Genomic DNA, 27,472 nt, shown 5'->3' on the forward strand with positions numbered 1-27,472 from the left:
CATTTTGGGGGAATAATGATCAAAACAACATCAATAACATTTATAGAGCATTTACTATAGGTTGCCATTTAATTTAACTCTATTATTATTCCTGCTTTACACCTGAAGAAAGTGAAGCACAGAGAGGTTCAGTAGCTTGCCTAGGCTCACACAGCTGGTAAATATCGGAGCCTGGATTTGAACCAGGCAGGGAAACTCTAGAGCGCAGGCTCTCAACTACCTAATTAAGAAATTGTGCTACTTCTTAATTCAGTGTTAGGACACAAACATTTTTACCGCTAATTTAAAATATAAGTACTTAAAGTAGATATTTATGTAAATGAAAACAGCACACATTGCAAAACTATAATACTATATTTATTTTCTCAAGAAAATGTGTTTTACATGTCCCAGGGAAAAGGTCTTTATTTTCCTTTGAAATGAAGAGGAGTAACATTTCATTTTGCTGGGGAACTGTTAAAATTACTTTGATGGTTCCAGTCGTGTATAGCATAGAGATTTATGACAAATATGTAATCTGTTTATTTGTCACCCAACTTGGATGACTTCCAAATGTTTCCTCTTAGTAGCTCTTGATTTTGTTTGGATTTTTTTCAATTGCCAAATAGTCCAACACGTCTAAATCAAGTTTGCTCCAGTCAAGGAATACCAACGTGTTGAAAGACAGCTTTGGTTATTTAAAATCCTGCCACATTCACTTGCAACTTGAAGAGAATTCATGCTTTAGTGCACTGGATTTTAAAAGGAGAAGAAGGAAAAAGAAAACAGAAACAAAACCAAAAACAAACCAAGTTTGCGGCTCAAGTCATTCCTGGGCTATTTGCTGCAGTGAGATTTTCTATTCCGTTTTGCCGGCAAAAGCACGCTTAACAGATCAAATCAAACTGTCCGAAAAAGGCCGTCTGCATCCCTCATGTTTAAAAGAGAAAGATTTTGTTCCCTTTCCTCCAGACATCAAAGAAGGCACTCGGGGAGGAAATATACCATCATTAGGCAGGAGCGAGCGAGCAGACAGACCCCTTCCTCTGCCTTCCCCAACCCCGCCCCCAGGCCCTAGCAGTCGTCCGGGGCGCGAGAGAGGCGCCGGCCACCGCAGCAGCTGCAGCGAGCACGCCCCGGCACCCGCGCCCGCCGCCAGGATCTGGGCGGCGGCGGGGCCGGCCCGGGGTCGCGCGCTCTCGGGAGCGCGCTCATGCAGCGGTTTTCTTCTCCCACAATCCAGAGGCTGCGGCGCGGGAGGGGCGGGGAGTCGGCGGAAGGATATGGGCGCGGAGGGAGCAGCGCGCTCCTTTGACGGCAGGCTCGCTGCGCTGGTTGGGCGGCGAGGAGCGGGGTGTGCTGCGGCACTGCGGTTCTGAGGCCGTTACTCTGGCTCCTCCAGAGAGGGCGGAGGAGGCTGGAGCGCGGCGGTGATTTTGTGCCAGGGCCTGCCAGAGGCGCTCTGAAAAGGCTGGCGGGGCTCAGGAAACGGGGGGATTAGGACACCCATGCAAGCCCCCAGCCCCCGGGAGGGGAAGGGGGCTGCAGGCGAGGCTTGAGGGCGGCGGAGGGATGGTGTCTGCCGGGAGGGAAGGGGCGAGCCCTGCCTGTCGGTGGTGAGGGGCTGCGGGCAGGGGAGACTGCGGTCGAAGCGGCTCCATGCCCACTGGTGGGTGGAACGTGTTGAGCAGAACGCGGAGGTCAAGCCTGGCGGCCGCTCGGAACCCTAAACGTGGTATCTAACGTGGTGTTTCATTTAGCCCACGTTGAGGTTAATTCATTAGGGGCAGCTTCTCTGGTCTGGCTCCTCCGGGAGCTGGGCAACCTTGACGGGCTTTTTGTCTTGTTGCTCCAGCCCCCTTTCCCTTCCTCCTCCTCCAGATGCCTTTTCTCTGCCCCTCCTCGCCCGGTACAGACATTTCCAGCGCAGGCTGCCGCTCGTGGCTGCTGTCGAAGCCACTTCTCGGGATTTGGGCTCGTTTGCCTCTGGGGTGTTTTTTGAGAAGGGAGAGTTTCCCCTCGCTCCACGATGGGATTTTCTTCCCGTGCCAAAATGGACTTTTATTGATTTCTACTTACTTTTTCAACGTTTAGTGACCAATTCCCCAGGCGTATTTTTGTGGTAGTTCCTTTTTTCAAATACATTATCTGTAAAATGGAGAACGAGATTTTTACTCCGCTTTTGGAGCAGTTCATGACCAGCCCCTTGGTCACTTGGGTAAGTGGGGTGTTCTTTATTGTATATTTTACTGCATTATTTGAGGCTGCAGAGATGGAGGTGGGCGTTCGTGTCGTGATGATCGTTCTGTTCTAGGTTAAAACGTTTGGACCCCTGGCTGCAGGAAATGGGACCAACCTGGATGAATATGTGGCTTTGGTGGATGGGGTATTCTTGAACCAGGTCATGCTCCAAATGTAAGTGTTCTTTTCTTCTTTTCTAGGTAATTTGTTTTCTTTGGAAAATTGGATACTGTGAATTTAGAGACTGTGTTTGAAGCTCGTAATTTGGTTCTTTGGCCAGAAAAATTCAGGTGGTTTAAGAATTGGATCTTGAAAGGAGTGATAATCTTACATGCTCAGCCCATTTATCACAATCCAGTAATTATACCTGTTAAAATCGTGAGATTTTAATTTTTGTTCTGCAAACAATGTATTGTCACTTATTGTCTTCAGTGCTGAAATCCAAACCACATTGTGTCCTCTTTGATAATTTGGTAAAATGAGAGAGAGAGAATGAGAATAGTTTCCTAAGGGCGGGGGTGGGATGAGGGGGAAGTCTTTACTATGAAGTTATGCACATTTGATGCAGAAATGTTTCTTATTAACCTTTGCGTCTAAAAATAAATGGCTCAAATTTTGAAACTGGTGAAGTAATAACAGATTTCAAAAGAGAGAATTTCAAACAACAGTTCTGATTGGTGAGTACTGTTAACTGTAGCAAGTAATTTAAATGCGTGTAATAACTGAAGTCTGATTAGATGATTTATTGTGTGAATTATTAGAATAATATTTGGGGGATCATTTTAAGGTATTCTTAGAGCTAGTTTTGAAATGCAAATAAGTAAAATCTTGATGGCAACTAAATAATAATTTAGTAGGCAAATCTTTGTTTTTTTTGTTTTTGATATTGGATTTGTATTAATTAGGAAAGTTTTTGAGATGTGAATTGAATATTGAAATCATATTGGTAGCTGGATCGGTGAAATAACTCCATTTTTATCACTATTAGTATTGTAACATATAGGAATTGCGAGTACATCAGTGTAGGTTATCAAACTCTGAATATTGCAGTTGTGCTCAAAATAATGTATATTTAGCCTCATTTCTCTTGAATAGAATCTGATTATGAGTAGTTTGGCACTTTAAATTTCAAGACACTCTTACCTTTTATATATGTGAGAATTAGTGCATTACTAATAAATGTTACTAAAGAATGTCTTCTATTAGTAGACTAATAACCTAACATATAAAGTATCAATAATGTATTTTATTGGAAATTATTTTTCTGTTTGGATTTTTTTTATGTAAAAAAGGGTAGAAGTCAAATCCATAAATAATTGTTCCAGTGGTAATTTCTTAGTCTGTGTGCTCAAAGAGATTAGTGTGCTGTTTTTCATGCATTTGTTGGTCCTGCAGGGAAGTATTATACTATTATACATTTTCCAAAAGTGTGTTATTTGTGGAGACACCCAAAGAAATATATATGTTATCTAAGTGTGTGTATATATCTTTTTCCTGAAGAAAGGAAAAAAGAATGTAGACATTAATATTTCCAGGGATAGTTAATATATTTTTGGCATCTCTCCCATGGAACTATTTTTTATCTTTGAAATATTCTACTATATCCTAAGCAAAAGGGTAGAATAATTAAATTGACTTCTATTTTAGGCAATGCACATGACAGGAAGGGTAGCCATTACAGCAGATACTCGGAACTTACTCCCCTATGTCTCTTTTTTTGCTGGTTTTTAGACAGAAAATTTTGAATTTGTATGCTGAACCCTAAAAAAAGGTGTGTTCACAAAAATAGGAAAAAACATTACTTTAGTTTTCCACTTTAATGGCTTTTACTTGAATGATTCTTTTTCCAAAAAATATTTAGATTCTTTTGAGTCCTCAATAGTTCACCGAAGTGCTAAAAACAGACACTTTAGCCACTTTCCACTTTGAGTACAGTTTATACTTAAAAAAATATATATGTATATTTTGAAAGTAATGCTGTTCCAAAATAGTGGTTGCCAGGTTGTTTTTTTGGGAGGACTAGCTCCATTCCAAACCTCAAATCTGCTTCTGTTTTCAGTTCCACCTCTCAGTTTCTTTAAAAGTTTTTTCAGTGTCCTAATTCTGTTCTGAATGACCTATATAAATTAAAGGAAAAGAAAATTAAGAAAAAAAGGAAGAAGTATGATTTGGCTTTTTAAAAAATAATTTGCTAAAATAAGATCAACAAAAATTTATTTTAATAAATTGTTTACCTAATGGGGCAACAAAATATTCATTGTTTTAAAATCTGTATTTTGCTACTTTTGAAATCATTAAGATTTCTGTTAAGCACTTTATTCAAATTAATGTTTGATTTAATGTACTTGATTAAGTTGTCAGTTGAAACTGTGCCCAGGGAGTTAACCTAAAAGTTAGCCTTAGTCTAAGTAATTTCTATATTACGTTTGGTTATAGAATTTGTGAGTGAGAACCCTTTGCAAATGAAACTTTATATATTTTTCTTAATGTTTCTTGTGCTTGGAGTTTGTTGAGCTCTTGGATCTGTGGGTTTGTAGTTTTTATCAAGTTTGGAAAATTTTTGACATTATTTCTTCAAATATGTTTATTTTGCCCTCTTTCCACTTTTTGGACATCTGATTACATGTGTATCAGGCTGCTTGATGTTCACTGATGCTCAGTTCAATTTTTTTCAGTCTTTCTTTGTTTCATTTTGGATTATCTTGCCATGTCTCCAAGTTCATTAATCTTTTCTTCTGAAATATTTAATCTGCTGTTCACCCCATCCAGCGTATTTTTCATTTCAGCCATTATACAGTCATGTATCACATATTGATGTTTCGGTCAACAATGGACTGCAAATATAATGGTAGTCCCCTAAGAGTAGTACCATATAGCCTAGGTGTGTAGTAGGTAATAGCTTCTAGGTTTGTGTAAGTACAGTCAGTGATGTTCACATGATGACAATTGCCTAACAACGCATTTCTCAGAATGTATCCCCGTCGTTAAGTGACACATGACTGTAGTTTCATCTCAAGAAATTCAGTCTTTTTTATATCTTCCATGTCTATAGCTTTCATACCTTGTCTTTTCTCTAGCTTCTTGAACATATAGAATACAGTTATAACTGGCTTAATGTCCATGTCCTTTAATTCTATCTCTGTCATTTCTGGGTTGGTTTTGCTGATTGATTTTTCTCCTCATTATGGATTGTGTTTTCTTGCTTTTGCATGCCTGGTAATTTTTGATTAGATGCCAGACATTTGGAATTTTACCTTGTTGGTGAGTGCTGGATGTTTTTGTATTTCATTAAATATTCTTGAGCTTTGCTCTGGGATGCAGTTAAGTTACTTGGAAACGGTCTGATCTTTTCAGATCTTGCTTTTATTTTAGGGAGTACCACTTTGTTGCACTATTCAGGCAGAACCCTTCTGAGTACTCTGGCTGGTGGGAACAGAAACTATTCCTGGACCTGTGTATGCTCTGGGTGATGTTTTCTCTAATCCATTTTGATGGTTCTTTCACTTCCTGGGGTAGTTTCCTCACATGTCTATACTGATAAGTACTTAGCTGAACACTTGAGGGATACCCTCTGCAAATCTCTGGATCTTTCTGTGCAGCTCTCTCCTCTTAGGTATTCTGCCTTGCACATGACCTTCACCTTGCTGTCTCCAGACTAAGTTGCATCTTCCCAACTCAGGGAGACCACTGTGCTCGGCCTGGGTTTCCCATCCCTGTTCTGTGGGCTAGAAATTCTTTCAAGGCAGTAAGCTGGGGCAGTTGTAGGACTCATCTTGTGTGTTTCCCATCTATCCAGTCTATTATCCTTTGTTGCCTGATGTCCATCGTCTTGAGAAACACTTCATATATTATGTCTTTTTTCTTTTTCCAGTTTCAGGCAGGAGGGTAAATTTGGTTCCTGTTATTCCATCTTGGGCAGAAGTGGAAATCTGTTCATATTCTTATAATTACATTTTTTCCCTGTCAGTGTTGTATTCTTGCTTTCAGGTGTGACATAGAATTTTTTATAGGAGCCTCATGGTGGAAAATTTTTTTTCATCTAAAGTGTTTATTAAGAGTAAGAATATTGATTAATTTAGCGACTCCAGATTTGCCGTTTTTGATCTAGAATCTGAAAGGAGAGAGTTGACTTCTTCATGCCAGTTTACTGTCTCTGCTTTGCAATTTTGGAGTCTGTTCACTGACTTGGGATTCACTATGTTCAGAGATGAATCCCGGATTTCATTGAGTAGCTCCTTGAATCAAAGAATCTCTGTAAGAGCTTGTGACATGCCATCAGTCCTCTTTAACTAATGGGAAGGGGAAGCTATTTAGAGATCTGGAATGATGGGCCAGCTCTTCTGCATGCTGCAGGGCATTTTCCTACTTCAACTGTGTAAAATCTTTTTTCCTCAGTGCTAGTTATCAGACATAGGGCTTGGTGACAGTGAAGTAGAAATAATCATTTTCATGGTTGAGATACCATGCAGTTCTGTAACCAATTTTGAATATTACTTGCTGTAAATTTTTAAGGAATTTATGACATTGTTAATTTCATAATTCAAAGTTTAAAAAGTATGCTATTCGTATTACCTAAGTAGTTGAAAATATGGATATGTTAGGGTTTTAAGTATTGAGAAAATTTGTTAATAGTATCAGAACAATATTTAGAATTATTCTCTATGATTCAACTCCATTAGATAGGTATACAGATCTGTACTTGAAATACTTGGTAAATGTGATATACTTGTTATGACTTTTCTTCTTTTAGAATCTTGAGTTTGAAGGGACTTTAGAAGTCATCTACTATGAAAATCATTTTTAATTAAACCCCTGACACGTGGTTATCCAACTTCTGCTTAAGTATTTCCTGAGAGGCAGCTTCATAAAGTGTACATAAAGAAGCTGCCTATCTAATAGAGGAAGTTGACTGAGAAATGTTCCTTATTCTGTCAATGCTTAAGATTCAAAAGTAGATTGTGCTAGCTTAGGACTATAATAACCCTGAAATGACTTATAAAATGTATAGGTTGTCTTACCAAGTATGGCATTGACTCTCAATTTTGGTATGGTCACTGTCAGGTTTTCTCATTGGGCCTCATAGTTTTGTTTAGTTTTGTTTTTGTTGCTTCTAGTTTTGTTTTTGTTGCTTCTTTAAAAACTCACTCATGATATAGTCAGAGTTGCTATCTTATTCTGCAGTTTTGTGATTTACCTCCCAAATATTTCTCAGATGTGTCACTGACTCTTGGATTAATGTAGTAGCTCCTTTCTGATTTTCTTACCTTTGGGCTTGCCCCCTTCAAGTTGTCTTCTCATCTGTGATCATATGAAACTTTCTAAAAGACAGATTTTATCTCGTCTCTCCTATCTTTAAAATGGTTCAATAGCTTTATTCTGCCTTGAGAGTAAACACATTGCGTAAGCATCCAGACTCCTTTGAGATCCTGCTCCTGCCTGCTTCTCTAGTTTCATCTTTGCATAATACCATTCCTCAATGCATAGCCTAAAATTGAGCGAACTCATAGTTCCCAAAGACAGGCTATGTTCTTGTATGTTTCCATGCCCTTCTCCACACTCATCCTTCTCTAGAACACTCTTCCACCTCCTCACTATTGCTTTCTTTAACTGACTTCTACTGATCATCATTGCTTCTTTGCCATTCCCTAGCGCATCCTTGGCTTAGTATTCCTTGTGCTTCTATATGACCTATAAATACTTGGTGGTAGCTTTTCTCTCATTGTATTGCAGTTCTTGGTATGCTTGACTCTACCAACTAAGCTATGAATTTCTTGAAGCCAGGGACTATATCTTTCATCTCTCTATTCATAGCATAGTGCTTGACACGCATTGGGTTCTTGATACACTTCTGTTGTATGAATGCGTCGTAGAGAGGCTGTGTGGTGAAGTAAAATGAATTTAGGGTTTGAGTCAGACAGACTTGGGTTCAGTTCTCACTGTGCTACTTATTAGCATGTGACCTTAAACAATTTACTTAACATCTCCAGATCTCAGTTCCTATGTCCATAAGATGGGAGATAATATTTCCTTCCTGGAGTAGACATAATCTCTACTAAGGCAAGGATAGTATCTATTTTCTGTTTTGTTGACCACTTTATCCCCAGTGCTGGTTGCTGTCATTATTTTTGTCCTGTGCTATACTATACCTACCTATTTATGTTTCCTCAAACAAGTCAGGATTGTTCACAGCTTAGTTTTATGTGATCTCTGTTGCTGTCACCTCTGTATAGCTGTATGATCTTTAGCAGGTTACTTCTCAATTTCCTCATTTATAAACAGGATAAAAAGAGAATCACAGGGTTATTATGAGAATCAAATAGGATAATTTATGCACAATGCTTAGCATATAGCAAGTGTTCAATAAATATTAGCTGTTGATATCTTTACTGTTTTATTTCTGTTATTATGATAATCATTTCCCCCTAGACTGGCCTTCCCCCTCTTTTTTGCCAAGCAAATTCCTACTCATCCTTTAACACCCTGTGAAGTCCCTTGGCAGAGTTAATTGCTCTCTCTCCTATGATCCTTTATCTACCTTACCAAATTGTTAAAGTGATGCAACTACTAGGTAATTAGTATTTAGAGGCTAGAGACTTTGTGTTATGTATTACTAGCACCTGCATAGATTTGGTGTGTTGTAAGTTTTCAGTAAATGTCAAAGGAATGAATGAAGACATTTTATAATTTTATTAATTTTCAAAATTTTGAGCACGCTCTCTAGTTTTAGTATTGTAGAATTCAGTTTGCTTTACTTTTTTAGTTTGTCTTCTCTTTCTCCTTTTGTTCTCTGTCTCTCCCCTTATTTGTTTTAATTACCTTTATTGGATATTTTCCCCACCTGTGTTATGTTTTGCTTGCGATGAGGTGGTAAAAACAACAAATCATAGTCCATGGTTTTGTGTGGTATTAGAATATCCAGTGCCTTCAGTTTCGTTTCCAGTAACTTTCCTGATGATGTTCATCTTACTGAGGTTTTTGTCCACAGCCTTACGTTGGCATGATGTCTTCAAGAGCAGTCCATAGTGATTGTCTGATTCTCAGTATGATTCATATCCAATTAAGCTATAGAACCTAGAGAACAGATGAACTAGTTGCTACATATGGGAGTATTTTCAAATTTTTTAAACGAAATTTCTCTCTGTAGTATGTGTTAATTATGGGAAATTAGTCCTCACAGGATAGATAGAAAGGAAGACCAGTTCTTAACTATACTCTTTCAGAAGAACACCAGTTGACCTTCTTTCAGGATTTATGAAACAGATTGGTACCACTCTAAGAATAAAGTTTCAATATTTTAAAATAATATTTGAGATTTTAATTTATATTAAGAGGTGTCTGTCTATTTTTTCTTTTGTTTCCCTTTCCCGGTCAGACATGGGACTTGAAAATATGCTGCTCAGACCAATGTCATAGAGAGTACTGCCTGTGTTTTCTTCTAGAAGTCTCATGGTTTCGGGTCTTACATTCAAGTCTTTAATCCATTTTGAGTTGATTTTTGAGCATGTTGTAAGGGAATGGTCTACTTTCATTCTTTTGCATGTGGCTGTCCAGTTTTCCCAACACCATTTATTGAAGAGACTCTCCTTTCTCCATCGTATGCTCTTGGCTCCCTTGTCGAATATTAGCTGTCCATAAACGTGTGGGTTTACTTCTGGGCTCTCAATTTTGTTCCATTGATCTGTGTGTCTGTTTTTGTGCCAGTACCATGCTGTTTTGGTTACTATGGCTTTGTAGTATAATTTGAAATCAGGGAGTGTGATACCTCCAGCTTTGTTCTTTTTTCTCAGGAATCCTTTGGCTATTCGGGGTCTTTTGTTGTTCCATATAAATTTTAGGATTCTTTGTTCTATTTCTGTAAAAAATGTGGTTGGAACTTTGATAGGGATTGCGTTGAATCTATAGATTGCTTTAGGAAGTATGGACATTTTAACAATGTTAATTCTTCCAACCCAAGAGCACGGAATATCTTTCCATTTCTTTGTGTCTTCTTCGATTTCTTTCAACAATGTTTTATAGTTTTCAGTGTACAGATCTTTCACCTCTTTCGTTAATTTTATTCCTAGGTATTTTATTCTTTTTGTTGCAATTGTAAATGGGATTGTGTTCTTAATTTCTCTTTCTGCTACTTCGTTGTTAGTGTATAGAAACGCAACCAATTTTTGTACATTGATTTTGTATCCCGCAACTTGACTGTAATCCTTTATTATTTCTAAAAGTTTTTTAGTGGACTCTTTAGGGTTTTCTAGATATAAAATCATGTCGTCTGCAAAGAGTGATAGTTTCACTTCTTTTCCAATGTGGATCAACATCATTAGCTATCAGGGAAATGCAAATCAAAACTACAATGAGGTATCACCTCACTCTGGTCAGAATGGCTATAATTAACAAGACAGGAAACAACAAATGTTGGAGAGGGTGTGGAGAGAAGGGAACCCTTGTTCACTGCTGATGGCAGTGCAAACTGGTGCAGCCACTATGGAAAGAAGTTTGGAGTATCCTCAGAAAATTAAGGATAGATCTACCATATGATCCAGCTATTCCACTGCTGGGTATTTATCCAAAGAACTTGAAAACACAAAGGCATAAAGATACTTGTACCCCTATGTTCATTGCGGCATTGTACACAATAGCCAAGACTTGGAAGCAACCTAGGAGCCAATCAAGGGACGAATGGATAAAGATGTGGTATTTATACACGATGGACTACTACTCAGCCATAAGAAATGACGAAATCTGGCCATTTGTGACAACATGGATGGACCTTGAGGGTATTATGCTGAGTGAAATAAGTCAGAGGGAGAAAGTCAAATACCATATGGTCTCACTCATAAGTAGAAGATAAAAACGACAAAAAAAAAAAGCACATAGCATTGGAGATTGGACTGGTGGTTACCATTGGGGAAGGGGTAGGGGGGAGGGCAAAAGGGGTGATTAGGGTCATATGTGAGGGGAGGCACTATAATTAGTGTTTGGGTGGTGAACATGATGTAATGTATACAGAATTTGAAATGTGTACATCCGAAAAAAATAAAAATTAAAAAAAAAAGGTGTCTGTCTAGTATTCAAATTCGTCATTAGTAAACTAGCAACTTTTAGAGAGTCAATATGGTATAGTGGAAAAAACATGGACTTGAGCATTTTAAGTTTAAATCCTGGATCAGCCAGTTAATATGTTGCTTAACCAGTATTGAAATTAGGAAATAACCTTAATATTCTCTTTATTCCTGGTTTTATTCCTATATTAACTCTCTTTTGCTAGATCATTAATAAAACTAGGTTAATGGAATTCATCAACTTTATTCTGAGTGAGAGGAGGCCTTCCCCTAACATTGGTGAGACCTAGGGCAAGCATTCATTTACCACAATAGGCCTAAGTATTTAAAGGTTATAAACCAGGATAACAAATTGTTAAATATATTCTGGTCTTTTATCTTGATAAAAATACCTTGATAATGACTTAAAAGGAAAGATTCAAGTTTAGAATTTGTGGAATTTAGAATTCATGAACTCATAGTTTCATGTCAGAATGTGGCAGGGCCCAAACTCCTCCCCCCATCCCTAGCTCTGTGTGGCACCACAAAGAAGTCTCACTGCATGACTGTGGACATCCTGTGTGCATGCTCGCGGTCCAAGCTCTGGTACTCTCTCCTCCAAATAATGTCTCCGTGGCCCAAGAGGGTATACATCTAGAGCATAGTCCATCCTCAGGACAGACCTGAGAAAGAGGCCTGCACAGGCCGTGAAATTGGTTTAGAGGTGTTTGGGCAAGAAATTCCAGAGTTCCAGGTAACTGCTGTGTCATCTAGAAGAGGGAGTGTGTAGATACAACTTCTTGTTTCCATGAAATCCTTGCCCAGGGTGAGGGACATGGCCTGAGGAGGGCCAGAGTGGGACTCAGGGCAGAGACCTCTTTTGCCAGGATCTAAATACAGTATTCAGTGAGAGGGATGAAAGGAGGGTTTATTCCAAGTTCAGTTCATTGAGTGAATAGTTTCTGAGTGCTTATTATATGACAAACTATCTGTTAGGTGCTATGGATATGATGCTAAATAAGGTATGGTCTTTGCCCACTAGTAAGGGGAATGATTTGTAAACAAATTGCAATGTGATATATGTGTTATTTATGGAATTATGTTCTTGATATAATGTTGGCACAAAGAGAAAAATGATTATTTACTGGAGGAAAGGCTTCTTGGATGAGGGGACATTTGAATCGGGATGTGGAAGTTAAGAGCAATTGGGTGACTAGGAGTCATAAACAGTGGGAGTAGGAGGAAGGACATTTTAAGCAAAGAAAATAGCATGAAAAGAAGAGGCGTGAAGATGTGAATAAAAGTGGTGGAATCAGGGAACTGTAAGGTATTTTGTATGGCCAAAGCAGAGATTATATGCTTCTTGCACATGGGAAATGAGTGCGAAGAGAGGGCAGTTGGAGACTGTCCTTAGATATCATGTTAAGAAGATTCGGTTTTTTCCTGAAGAGACGTGTATTAGTCGGAGTCTCTGGAGAAACAAACACCAAGATGTGTGTATATTTAGAGAGAGAGAGATTTTAATCAATTTTAAGCAATTGGCTCATTCAGATTCTGGAGGCTTGGGTGGTCCAAAATCTAATGGGGTAGACTGGCAGGCTGGAGATTCAGGGAAGACTTGCATTGAGTTTAAAGGCAGTTTGCTAATGGGAGGTCAGTCTTTGTACCATTAAGGCCCTCAAAGATTGGATAAGGCTCACCCACATTATGGAGGGTAATCTGCTTTACTCACAATCTGTTGATTTAAATGTTCATCTTATCCAAAAAACACTTCACAGAACATCTAGATAATGTTTGACTAAATATGTGGACACTATGGTCTAGCCAAGTTGACGCATAAAATTAATGATCACAACTAGTGATTCTTAAACTGGATAAGCATATGTTATTGGGGTTCTGTGAGTACTTTAGGAATTTCAATTTCTGTGTTTTCATTTTGGTAATTTAAGTTATTTTTCAAGAGATAATAACGATATTCTTTTGCAGTGATAATTCACAATTGAAAGATTTTTTTTCATAGACTAAGACTTGTTTCTTAAGCCTTTTTCAAAAAACTAGGTCCATGGATTCTTAGGATGTCTGTGGACAGATCCTCAATAATTTTCTTTCTTTAAAAGATGTCACTACCTTACTCCAGCTTGAAAAACAGTAATATAGGCTATAGAAATCATAGCAGGAATTGAAACAGACAGTATTTGCCTTTTAAAAGGATAGATGTTGGTGCTGAAGAAGGCCAGAGCGGAGTTAGAAACTGCGTTGATATGGCAGAGATAACCCGGAAGTGATGGGACTTGATTACCCATTTGACATGAACAATGAGAGAGGGATGGGTCTAGGATAATTACCAAAGTTTTTCCTTGGCTGAAGAGTGGATGGTAGTTCACTTACTAAGTAAGGCATTACAGGAGGATGAAAAGTTGAGCGGAGGGAAAGTGTAGAAAATAAGTTCTGGGTTTATTTTGGAATGTCTGGTGAATAGTGAGAAACATCTTCTGGGCAGGTAGATACTGTAGGTGCTCAGGAGAAAGGTCTAGAATAGAGATAGAGTTATGGAAGTTAGCTTTTAAGTTTGTAACAGAAACTAAGGGAATGGGTGTCCGGAAGAAAAAAATGCAAAAGAGGGTGGGTCAGTGACAGATCCTAGGAAACAGCAACATTAAAAGTTTGAGGAAAGTGGAAAAATTTCACAGGGCTGCTGGGAAGAAGTCACAAAGGGAGTCAGTTAAGGATGAGATTACAAGTATTGTCATGCAGGATTGATGGTTTATGTGAGATTTGGAAACCACACATTTGTAGTGGAGCAATCAGCATGGTTGAATAACTTACCCAGTTATGCTTAGCTGCTCAGAAACTGACAAAAAGATCTGTAGCGTTTAGTTAGAATTGGGAATTGCTGTGTAGATGTGGGGTGGAATATTCTCAGGTGAATAGTTGAAGTGAATAGAGTGTGAGCATTAAAGTGAGGAGGAAAGCAGGTGTCAGCAGGAGGAAGCTGATAGACTGGAGGTTGCAATAAGGACAAAGAAGTTTAGAGGGAGTGGGAGAGGGTGAAATAGGAGATTGAGGTCAGAGGGGACTTTCAGATTTGAGATTTTGGAGGTTGCAATTCTGAATGGTGATTTAGGGTCAGGGTTGGACCATGCTAATGGGTGGATAAAATGGAATAGAGTGAAAATAACTAGAGTTGAAAAGGAACTTCCTTACTCTTCATGAAGCTGTGATCTCTTGATTACCACTAAAGGTAGAAATGAGTATTTTGAATTAAAATAGAAAGCTGGGAAATAAATAGCTAATTTTAACAGTGTTGTAAAGAGAAATGTAATAGTGGAGAAGGAAGTAGACTGGTAATTGTAACTTTATTTTAACGTAATCCTTGTGTTAAAGATCAAATTTTGTGGAATATCTCAATGGTTTTTCAGGATATTTTAAAATATGGTGTATTCTTGATGTGACTTACTTTCCTAGTGATGGCTAGAAAAATATTTTGAACTTCACATTGTTATTGACAACATGACTGTTTCCTTTCCCTGGGGGGTAAAGACCCAAGGAAGATGGTTTTGTTTTAGATGTTGGGTCCTAGTCCTTAATTAAGACTTGGATTATTACAAAATTGTGGAGGATGAGAAGTTGTGGAGAAAGACCAGTGGAGGCAGTACTTCAATCCGTTTTTGCCGAGATTGATTAAAAAGGGTGAACCACAGTAAAATCTCAGTTAACTTGAATGTTCAGGGAAAATGGAGTGTTGTTTTCTCATAATTGAAGGTTAACAGTTTTTTCCAACTTTTTGTTTAAAATCTTTGCAAATGACTTAAACTATATGTCTACCTTTGTAAATGGAATATACACGTGATGATTCAGAATCTTGTAGTATCTCATTTTATTGTTTTAAACTTAAGTATTGTGTTGAATGTAAATAACTGATGAGGATGCATCTATAGTAAATGGTGAATGATCCCAAGCATGTATCTGAAAACAAACGTCTGGTTATTAGTTTGGTTTTTTTCTTTCTTTCTTTAATTTGTGTGAATTTTATACGTTTCTTTTGAGTGTGTGTGCATGTGTTAGTGGGGGTAGGTTAGGTAGCCCTACTGTTTAGAAGTTAGTCAGAAGTCCCATTTGGCTTCTAGGGGTATAGATAGTCAGGGAAACCTAGATAGGGAGGAAGTTAGATTTGATTCAAACCTTGAAGAATGGTTGGACTTGGGTAGCTGAGATAGATGAGAAGAGGAGGGTATTTTAAACTAGGGAAGCAGCTTGAGGAAAAAGCATATTGTCTTTATGATTTGGGAGATGGTGAGGGGACTTAGCTATAGTAGTGGATTCAAGTTGGGGAATAGTAGAATATAAAGTTGCTTAGGCAGATAGTAGGTCAGATTATGGGAAAATGGAAAGTTAACTAGTATAATTTAGACTGCATATAGGAGGCAGCGGAAAGCTGTTTAAAATTCCTTATTAGGGGATTAAAAGTATTATTTTAGAAAAGTCATTTTGGCATTAACTTGCAAAATGGATTGAGTATGGAATTCATTTGTTCATCCAGTATTTACTGAGCATATACTGTGCACACTATTGTAAGTACTGAGAATGCATCAGTGAATCAGTGAAACTTATATTGTGTTAGTGCTTGAAACAGAGGTGGATAACAGGCAGGGACAAGTAAGGAAGACAAATGGATAATGATGAATGTTATCTATGCTTGTGGTGAGGTCCTAAATCAGGGTGGACTGTATGATTGAAGAAGGAGCAAATTCAAGAACTATTGCAAAAGCATTGATGGAATTCTAGATATAGTGTTTGAAAGGGAAGAATGAAAGATGATGCCATGATTAAAGCTGAGCAGACAAACTATCCTTAAAATTATGTATTTATAGAAAAAGTGATGTGGAGTTTGGATACCTAATTTTGCATGAAAAAATAAGGACATTTAGTTTCTTTTTATTTTTCCTAACTTGCAGCTAAGAACATTTAAGTGTATAATATAGCAATATGTTTTGGCAATGATGCCTAATTTTGTATGAGAAACATTTCAATAGCTGTGTATTTGTGCTCTTGTTTAAATTCTCATGACTTTTAGATAGTGCATTTTTCATTTTTGAATTTATTTAGTAAAATAGTTTTGACGATGTGTTATTTCAATTCTTTTGTGCCATTGGAATGCTTTAAAGTCTGTGTTTTTAGGATAAAACTTATTTAGGAGATTTAACAATTCTCTGAAAACTAAGTTGTGTTTTAATTACTCAATTGTTAGAATTTAGCCATCTTTGTGACATACTATTAATTGTAAGGATTCAAAGTTTTGTCTGTGCTAATAGAAAGAGCTCAAAACAGTATTTCAGAGATTGAGCACTGCTGTCCTCAATAAATTTTTCTGTTTTCTGAGAATATCCATATAATTACTCTCTTTTACACATTATTTTGAAGACATAGCCTGTTACTGAGTTATTAATTCTAGAAGAAAATCTTGGTTGTCTTTACATAGTTCTCCAGAGGGTTTTTTTGTGGGGGTTTTTTTGTGGTTTAGTTCTATAATGGAGAAATTAAGTTCAGTATTAATTGAGTATTGCACATTTTTCTTCTGAACATCCCATTATCCATCAACTTTGCTGTTCACAGCTCCTTTCAAAATATTCTAAAATCTTAAGTCATTTATTCCTCTGTCTTTTAAAAACTAGTGACCCATTTAATTAAATTGGAGGTCCCCCAAACTGTTTATTTCTCTTGGGCCATTTGTAGACCATGCTGCAGATTTCTTTACCTTGTCTATTAATAATTCCTTACCTCCCTATTTGTGTGCCTTCCCTCTGACTTGGTTTTCAGTTCATCACATCTGTTTCAATACTACACTTGTTTGTATGTGTGGCTGTTTTTCCTTCTCTGTTGTTCAAATAGCAGTGCTTTTTTTTAAATTCTTTTTTCTTTTTAAAGATTGGCACCTGAGCTAACATCTGTTGCCAATCTTTTTTTTTCTTCCTCTCCCCAAAGCCCCTCAGTACATAGTTGTATGTTCTAGTTGTAGGTCTTTCTGGTTGTGCTATGTGGGTCACCACCTCACTAGGGCTTGATGAGCAGTGCTAAGTCCACGCCCAGGATCGGAACTGGCGAAACCCCTGGCCGCGGAAGTGAAACCCCTGGCCGTGGAAGTGGGGCGTGTGAACTTAACCACTTGGCCACGGGGCTGGCCCCAGCAGTGCTTTTTTAATAGGCGTCTATTATTTTGCCTTTAATTGGTGGGCTTATGATGAAGTTAGCTTGTGATCTTTTGGGGCCCTTTTATGGTACACTGAAAAGGGCAAATTAAAACAATATTGTGGCAGTCTTATTCTGCTCTTAGTAGAATTCATATTCTTAGAGTTATCTTTTATGGGGACTTTTTTTTTAGTATTAGAGAAACTGACGATGAAAAAGGATTTTCTAATTGAATTTAAAAACTTCTTACTTGAGGTAAGTTTCTATGACTATATGTTTTAGTTCATTAATTAGAAGAGATTATACTTTGGAAAATACTTTTTAAAGTTTTTCCTCATTTTGGAGGTCTTTATTGCTTCTCAGAAATGACAATGAGGGGCTGGCCTCGTGATGTAGTGGTTAAATTTGGGCGCTTTGGTGGCCTGGGGTTCATGGGTTCAGACCCAGGCTCAGACCCTGCAAACTGCTCATCAAGCCATGCTGTGGCAGCATCTCACATACAAAATAGAGGAAGATTGGCACAGGTGTTAGTTCAGGGACAGTCTTCCTCACAAGACGAGGAAGACTGGTGACACATGTTAGCTCCAGGCCAATTTTCTTCACCTAAAAAACCCCGAAAAAAAGACAATGTTACCTGGCATTGCTAATTAAGTGAACTATTTAAATTACCCGTGAGAGTTTATTGACTTCAGGTTAAGGATCCTTACTCTATTGAATTGATAGTATGGGAGTGAAAGTGATAGTAGTTAAGTCTGTCACTGATCAAGGAAAATAGCTATGTATACATCAGCTCAGTTTGAGATTTCTTGAGTCTCTAGGACTGTCTGGATCTGGAGCAGATACTGCCCTAGAATACTGATCAAAACAAATTAAAACAAACTTCTCTGACCCTGTCTTAAGGTTTAGGGACAATGGGTAAGGTTCCATCACAGATCAGTGATGTTCACTGGTGCTATAAACAATCTTTGTTTCAGTTACTGGCAATGTGATTGACTTTTCATATAAGTGAAGGTTGCGTTACTTTATGAAGGCGCTGATTAGCATAATATTAAGTGCTCAGGTCTCCATACCAAGAACAGGAATTGATTTGCCTAATACAGTGGTTCTCAAAGTGAGATCAACAGACTCCCGGGGTCTGGTTGTCTGTCCGGTCAAAATTATTTTCATAATACTATTAAGATATCATTTACCTTTTTGCCTCTGTTGCGAAAGCACTGATGGTACAAAAACAAAGGTGGGTAAAACTACTGAAACCTTAGCATGAATGAAGGAGTGGTACCAAATTATACTGGTAGTCATTGTATTCTTCACACTATGTACTTGCAGTTGAAAAGAAATCCAGTTCCACTTAAAAATGGCCTTGATGAAGCAGTAAAAGTTATTTTATTGAGTTTTGACCCTTGAGTACATGTCTTTTTAACATTCTGTAGGACAAAATGGGAAGTATGCATAAAACATTTCTGTTGCATAATGAAGTGTGATGATTATCTTAAGGAAAAGTACTCATGAATTTTTTGAGTTGTAAGCTGAACAAGTCTCTATGTTGTAGAACACTGTTTTTACTCGAAGGAACAACTCATAAGCAAACTTTAGTTATTTGGACTTGAGTATTGGACAAGAGACATTTTCTCAAAAATGAACAAGGTGAGCCTGACGTTTCAAGGAAAACAGCTGACAGTGTGTGTTGTCACTGATAAAATCTGAATTAAAGAAAACACGAACATGGTAGCTTCTCAATATTTAAAGACATTTCCGATGAGATTGGAGGTGATATTAATCAATGTTATTCTTTTGTATTGAATGATAAAGTGTACAACATTTGGAAAAATCTCTATAACTCAGTGAACCAACATTTTCAAAATGACCAAGGCATGATAAGAAATCATGCATATGTAAAAGATCTATTCAACATGCCAGATAGACCAATGGATTTTAATGTGTAACAGTAAGAAAAGTTCATCGATATGGTTTCAGATTCCACATTGCAACTGAAAATAAAGTACACGTTACTGAATTTTCATGGTATCAAAGAAGAATATTAGTAAGTATCTGAAAAGGCTATTAAAATACTCTTCCTTTTTCTGATTGTATATTTGTGAGAAGTCAGTTTTCTTCATATACTTCAAGCAAAATAATGTATCACAACACATTGAATGCAGAAGCAGATTTAAGAATCCAGATCTTCTATTAAGCCAGACATTAAAGAGATTTAGTAAGTTGTAAAAGGATGTCACTCCCCACTAAAATTTATCATAAAAATGCTCTTTGTGTTAATATACAATGAGTTTGACATTTTTAGATGGATTAAAAAATTATTTTTTAATTCTTAATTTTAATTTATAATATAGTAAATATAGGTAGATATAACTCATAAACAAAAGCTCTTTGGAGTCCTCAATAATTTTTAAGAGTGAAAAGGGGTCTTCTGACCAAAAAGTTAGAAAACCACCAGCCTAGTATTTGAAGGGCTCATGTTGGCTTATTCTAACAAGTAAAGGGTAGATCTTCCATCATTTTATCCAATTCAGATAAAACCGAAGTTAAATGTATGTATAGTATTAGATTTTTATTTTTTGTGTCCATTTGCAATTTTTAAATCAAAGCATTAGTTCTGTTTGTTAAACCAGTGAATATCATGCTGTACTGCTAGCTCTGTCTTGGGCTAACTAGAGAATGTCGTAGATATTTCTTCAACTTTTGAAGAGGTAACTTAATGTATCTTAAATTATGAGAAAGTACACAAAGGGAGCTGTGTTGATAATCTCTATGTGGTAATTATGTGTCACTTACCTCTCCAAGAATACTGTTCAGTCATTGTGAAGATTAAATTAGTTAATATACATGAAAATATTCTGTAGGTATATAAAAGATTATATTAATGTTAGATTTTATTTTTGGCCATCATGCACAGTAATTGAGTTTGTGAGAAGGGGGAGAAATTAAGGTGAAGGGATGCGTTTTTTTAAAACCACTCATTTCCTTGATTATACTCAAGGCTGAGATAAACTTACTATTTAAATAACCCTAAATGGTGATGATATTTAGCCAGTTAATTATTTTTCATAAAACAGTCATTCTGATATATGAACATTTGAAGTTAGATATGCAAATAACTTAGTTATTTCAAATGTTTCATAGTGATATAATGTTATGTAATTATATGCTTCCATATAAAATATCTCAAAAATGAAAAACGTTCATATACAACTAGTTTTAAATTAGTGGCATGATGAAAAACATGAGCACATGTAGTTATTAAGCACCAACACTAAACAGATGGTCCAAGAGGATACATAACAGGTTTGCAGTCTGGGTAGAAGAGCATAAAGCCATTAAAACTATCAGATATCTGTTTCTCATAGATATTAGTTAATGAATAAGTAAAGACATAATCCTTGATTATATAATGACCAAATCTTAGAGTACTAGTGTTGCAGAATTGCTAACTTTTCCTTCATCTTTTACCCTAATTTAAAAATTACCGTATACAGTGGTAGATAATACTATTTCCTGTTTGTAGAAATTAATGCATCTTGTCATAAGTAGGTCATTTATAAATGTGGAATTGCTTGAGGCACTTTTTTACTGCCATGTTGCATTTAACTTCTGGCTGGACAGATGTGAACTATATTGCTAGGATATTTGCCTCTAAAGCATTTTTCAGTTTTCATCTTATAAAAGGAAATGGTTGATTTGAGATTATGTGGGCTTGGAAATAGCTATGTGTGATTAGAAAGGTACTTGCTAACATATCACGTGTATCGTTCAGTAGCTCATCATTTTTTTTAGAAAAAGGGCTTTCCGAAGATAAATACTTAAAAAAAAAAAGATATGCTTTCAAAAGGAGTTTAATCAAGACGTCATTAATTATGACTGTCTATTCTGAGTTAATCTTTGTTTAGCATTTTAAGTATTGAACATGAAGGAAAGGCAGAATATTTAGAATACTTAATAATCAATTTCCTTTTAGAGAATTTGGGTTCATGCTATACCCAGTTTGTTTAAATTATTGTACTGTGACTTTTATTGTATAAAGAAATAAGCCTTAAAATACACGCAGGAATGAAGTGCTGTCTTTACATAGAATGCATACTTTTTAGAGACGTTTTTAATATTGTTTTATTTTTCTTATGTTTATGCATAATCTCACACATGTCTTATGACTCTGAATCTCTAGTGTTGAATGGACAGGCTGCATGATACGGAATTTTTTCATGGGTATATTTCCCCTCTTTAAAAAATGTTTTATATGGTTAAAAGGATTAGTTAATACCAAAAGGTTCATAATGAAGAACGGCAATCGCCTGCCCTAACCTTATCCACATCTCAATTCTGCTCCCCAGAGTAAAAACTTTTAACTTTTTTTGAGGAATTTCTTCTGTCATTTAGCTCCATATATAGTGATAATATGCCTACCCTAGTATTTCTTGATTTATCCCTTTTAGACATTATCTATTGACTTCCTGATAATGGTAGATGAGATTTTAGCTTTTTTTTATGCCCCATCTCTATTTCTTCTTACCCTCTCCTCCTAACATATTTATTACAAGTTTAGTTAAATCAGTAATCAGTATTTACATTTGTATAACTATATACTGTTTCTTGCAGAGGCAAGTAGTGTATCATTACATTTTTCTTTTTTAAAAAATACTATTTTTCCTGAAGTTACTAATTTTCTTGTTTGCATAATTTTCAGTACATCTATCCTTAAATATTCAACTGTTTTTCATGGGAGTGGAGATTAGGACTTTTCAGGCAGTTTTACCTGAGGGACTTTTCAGGCAGTTTTACCTGAGGGTAGTCCCTCTCACATAAAGAGATCACATTCTTGGGGTGACAGAGCCTGTTTTCCATGATCCTAACATATGTCAGTATGACCCTAACTCAGATTAGACATGCTTCAAGTGGGAAACCCAAGCCTTGTAATTGAAAGTTTATTGCTCTCTAGGTCCATGCCTAGTGTGCTTAGCAGTTATTCTGGTCTCCAAGTCTGGAAAGTTCATAGATAGACTGTGATATAACATCCAGGGGCATCAGCCTGTTCTAAAGAACTCCACTATTCTGTTGGATTTCCTAGTGAGTCTACTAGATTGTAGTAAACCAATGTAATCATAGCAAACATTTGTAAACACAAAGCACTACAGTATTATAAAAGGATGCAGAAAACTTTCATTCCCCTATCTTTAAGATTCCCGTTGAATATGAGGTTAATTTTAGGTGTTATAGAGCTTTTCTGTAAATTTTTAAAAATACTTTCTCTAGCTTATGTAAATTGCATTTTTCACTTTTTCCCAAATTCCTGAAATAATTTCATCTGATATCTTTAGCACATAAAAACTAAACAGTTTCCTGTTTTTATGTTTAGAATTGGCTTATTGTTACAAGCAGTCTTTCTCAAAGGCTGGAAAAACTTAATATAAACATTTTTTTTACAAAAAACTCTTAAAAGATTTTGAGCAGACCAAAATTCCAAATTCTTATAGCTTGATAATTCTTAGAAGAGCTTTATGCAAAGGAGACTTATTATAAGGCCTTTCTGGCAACTGAATAAATTTCAAAATATCATATGAGGAGTGTTGGACATAAAATTTAAAAAGAAACTTTAAAACTTTATTTCAAAAAATTACTTTAAAGAACACAGAGAAACTTGGTAACAACTCTGTCAGGGAGAGAGATGATATTTACTTTATAAAATTTGTTAAAGTGGGAATGAAGTCACACATGTTTATTAGAATATTATGCATCTATCCCAAGATATAATCCAGATTGTATATTGTCATGTAAAAATGGGTTTGCAGTATAAATTTGTACAGTTTTTTTTTAGTTTATATACACTTTCAGTAGTAATGTTGAAATCTGTCTTAAATATTTGCTGTCAGAAATAAATACCTAGGTTTATAATAAGTATCACTGTAATGAACTGAGGTGGGGAATGAATCTTCATTAGTTTATTCACTGTGAAAACAGAAATTAGGAATGTGCTCAAACAATACAATAAAAACAATTATTCATTGTACACATGGTTTTTGTATGTAGCATTGCTGAAACCTTTTTTTAATCAGTCTTTTCTTAGTTTTCCTGAATGATCCTATAAGAGAAAAGGTTGAAAGAGAGTAAGGGAAAAAAGCTGTAAGATCTTAGGCAAATTACTACTTTGGACTGCGAGTTTCTGATTTATAGTAAAAGTAGGTAATCTCTAAGGTATTTTTAGTGCTAAATGTTCTCACTATATGAATAGGAGACAGTCATGGGTGAGAGGTATGTAAGAATTCGAATATAGAGTAAAAAGAATAGAAGTAAAAAGATGGAAGGAGGCTAGAAAGGAATGATATTTACTGAATGTCTATGATTGCAAATGAAATTCACATAACTGTAGATATACCTAACATTTATGTTACTAGGGTTGTTCCTGCTCTCTTCTCCCAATTACAGCTATACTTTTCTTCACAATGATACCGTGGCTAGGCTTTTATATGTTAAGTAACATGGCCACAGTAGGTACTCGATGAGTATTGAATTCACTGACTAAAAAAGTATACCAGAGTTGATTATATAAAACAGTATTTTCCGTTCAGCTCTCTGGGTTTTTCGTCATGATTTCCTGACCATGCTGCTGTTTGTCTTAGTCTACCATGACACATGATCTGACTTTTGCGTTATAGTCTCCTTGTTTTTGTAAGTAACTAGTTGTGACTTGTGCTTTTTCCTCAGAGACCTGTGTTTCCAGTTATGCTCTCATTGGCCTTGGGCTCTTCATTATTTCATTATGGCACTAAGCATAAATCAGTCACAGGTCAGATTTGGCCTGCATTACTACTATCCTCCCTTGTTCTCTAGATCTCACGTTGTAGTTTAGGACTCTCTTATTCAACTGATCTTTGGGACACAAACCTTAGTAGGGAGTATCTGTTCCAGATTGACAAGTGAGTTGTTAACTTGGAGAATGTCATCTCATAACTCTAATTAGAAAGCAACAATTTTTAAAACACTGTGATATGGTTTGTCTCAGGTTGCTTATTATTTTTATTTGTTCAGACAACATTTGTGTTAGGATATATGCTAATTTTTAGAGATAAAAATGTGAATAAAATATGGTCCCTGCTGTCAAGGAGCTTACAGTCTAGTGAGAAAGTGAGAGGCATAAAATAGCCAGTTATGTATTAGAAGACCGATGAAAGAATTGTATACCCAAAAAGGGGAATACTTGTTATAATAGGCGAGGGCTGATGGAGTAAATAGACTAGGATTGTGAGGATTATTTAGTAATGATATAATTCACTACATTAAATATTAAAGGAGAAGAATCAGATGGGAGTAGATAGTACAGGAAAAACTGGATAAAATTCAGCACCCATTCAGATACTGAATAGAAACAGGAGGGAACTTAACTTGTAGGAGAGGTATCCATCAGAAGATTATGGCAAACGTTATGCATTAATGGTAAAACACTAAAAGTAGTCCCATTAAATTTGAGAACAACATAAAGACAGCTCTTATCTCCATTATTATTTGGTAATACAGTAAGTAAAGAAATAGAAATGAGATGTAAGATTGGAAAGAAGGAGATAAACTATTTGCTGATGATATGATTTTTTTACCTAGAAAACCCAAGAAAATGAACTTAGTAAATTAAATTTTGAAAGGTGGTTAATAAGTGCAATTTACAAAAACTACAATGTTCCTATTATACACTAGCAGTGATCAGTTAGACAATGTAATATAAAACAAATCCGTTTCACAAACAAAAACCCAAGTCTTTATCAAATTAATATTATTAATAAAATCTTAATAAATCTCAACAAAGTTTTTCATAGAACCTTATAAATACCCTAGAATTCATAGAAAAGAGCGGTATGTATGACTAACCAGGACAATTTAGAAAACCAAAACAAAAGAGAGGAGCTTGCTCTAATAGAATCAAGATAATAAAGCTATAGTAATATAAAAAAAGTGGGGTTTTTTTGAGGAAGATTAGCCCCGAGCTAACATCTGCCACCACTCCTCCTCTTTTTGCTGAGGAAGACTGGCCCTGAGCTAACATCCCTGCCCATCTGCCTCCACTTTATATGTGGGATGCCTACCACAGCATGGCTTGACAAGCGGTGCCATGTCTGCACCTGGGATCTGAACCAGTGAACCCTGGGCTGCCAGAGCGGAACGTGTGCACTTAACTGCTGTGCCACCAGGACGGCCCCTAAAAAGAGTTTTAATGACACGGGAATAGACAGATGGGTTAATGGGATAGAATAGGCTCCAAAAGTAAGCCCACACTTAAGATGGGAATCTAGTATATCATAGAGATCAGTGGGAAATTATAAACTCTTTTGTAATTGGTGTTGGGATAGTTGATTATCAATATGGAAAAACTACAAATTATGTTCAGGAAGACCTCCAAGAGCACCAACAGATTAGAATTAGAATTAGAATTAGAGCACCAATCTATTAGAATAAGAAAGTTTAGCATGGTTTCTAGAGATGAGAGCAATACACAAAAATTGATAGCATTCATATATCAGTAATAATCTATTAGCAAATATATTTTTAAAATATTATATTCACTCTAACAGCAAAAGTTAGAAGGCACTTAAGAATATATCTCATAAAAGGCCTTCTTAAAGAAAATTATAAAGTGGTTTTTAAGAAGAACTTAATGACAGATATGACCCCAAATGCACAGGCATCAGAAGCAAAAATAGGCAAATAGTATTGCATCAAACTAAAGAACTTCTGCACAAAAAAGGAAACAACCAACAAAATGAAAAGGCAGCCCATAGTAGTTATCAAGATAATTCTAGTAATAGGTTATGATCTATCCCAATCAGAATCCCAAGAACATTCTTCACAGAAATTGAACAAACAATCCTAAAATTCATATGGGGCAACAAAAGACCGCAAATTGCTAAAGCAGTCCTGAGCAAGAAAAACAAAGCCGGCAGAATCACAATCCCCGATTTCAAAACATACTACAAAGCTACAGTGATCAAAACAGCATGGTACTGGTACAAAAACAGGTCCACAGATCAATGGAACAGAATTGAAAGCCCAGAGATAAAACCACATATCTATGGACAGCTAATCTTCGACAAAGAAGCAGAGGGCCTACAATGGAGAAAAGAAAGTCTCTTCAACAAATGGTGCTGGGAAAACTGGACAGCCACATGCAAAAGATTGAAAATCGACCATTCTTTTTCACCACACACTGAAATAAACTCAAAATGGATCAAAGACCTAAAGATTAGGCCTGAGACAATAAGTCTTTTGGAAGAGAATATAGGCAGTACACTCTTTGACATCAGTTTCAAAAGAATCTTTTCGGACACTGTAACTCCTCAGTTGAGGGAAACAATAGAAAGAATAAACAAATGGGACTTCATCAGACTAAAGAGCTTCTTCAAGGCAAGGGAAAACAGGATTGAAACAAAAAAACAGCTCACTAATTGGGAAAAAATATTTACAAGCCACTTATCCGACAAAGGGTTAATCTCCATAATATACAAAGAACTCACACTGCTTAACAACAAAAAAACAAACAACCCGATCAAAAAATGGGCAGAGGACATGAACAGACATTTCTCAAAAGAAGATATGAATATGGCCAATAGACACATGAAAAGATCTTCATCATCGCTAATCATCAGGGAAATGCAAATCAAAACTACACTAAGATATCACCTTACCCCCGTTAGATTGGCAAAAACATCCAAAACCAAGAACGACAAATGTTGGAGAGGTTGTGGAGAAAGAGGAACCCTCATACACTGTTGGTGGGAATGCAAACTGGTACAGTCACTATGGAAAACAGTACGGAGATTTCTCAAAAAGTTAAAAATAGAAATACCCTATGACCCAGCCATCCCATTACTGGGTATCTATCCTAAGAACCTGATATCAGAGATCTCAAGAGTCCGTTGCACCCCTATGTTCATCGCAGCATTATTTACAATAGCCAAGACGTGGAACCAGCCTACATGCCCAGAAACTGATGATTGGATAAAGAAGATGTGGTATATATACACAATGGAATTCTACTCAGC

At 36.5% G+C, this 27,472-nt stretch overlaps 1 protein-coding gene across 8 annotated transcripts in view; it reads left to right on the plus strand.

Annotated features, from left to right (window-relative positions):
- The first annotated feature begins 1,409 nt into the window (after nt 1-1,409).
- The window catches only part of CCDC88A (coiled-coil domain containing 88A), a 122,013-nt gene continuing 95,950 nt past the window's right edge, over nt 1,410-27,472 (plus strand). For all 8 annotated transcript variants that reach the window (XM_046661169.1, XM_046661168.1, XM_046661167.1 and 5 more), the window contains exons 1-2: nt 1,410-2,197; nt 2,294-2,394. In XM_046661169.1, coding sequence (XP_046517125.1) covers nt 2,135-2,197; nt 2,294-2,394 — 164 coding nt within the window. In that variant the 5' untranslated portion in view covers nt 1,410-2,134. The remainder of the gene's footprint in view (nt 2,198-2,293; nt 2,395-27,472) is intronic.

The sequence above is a fragment of the Equus quagga genome, chromosome 5 (assembly GCF_021613505.1).
Source record: "Equus quagga isolate Etosha38 chromosome 5, UCLA_HA_Equagga_1.0, whole genome shotgun sequence".
Lineage (NCBI taxonomy): Eukaryota > Metazoa > Chordata > Mammalia > Perissodactyla > Equidae > Equus > Equus quagga.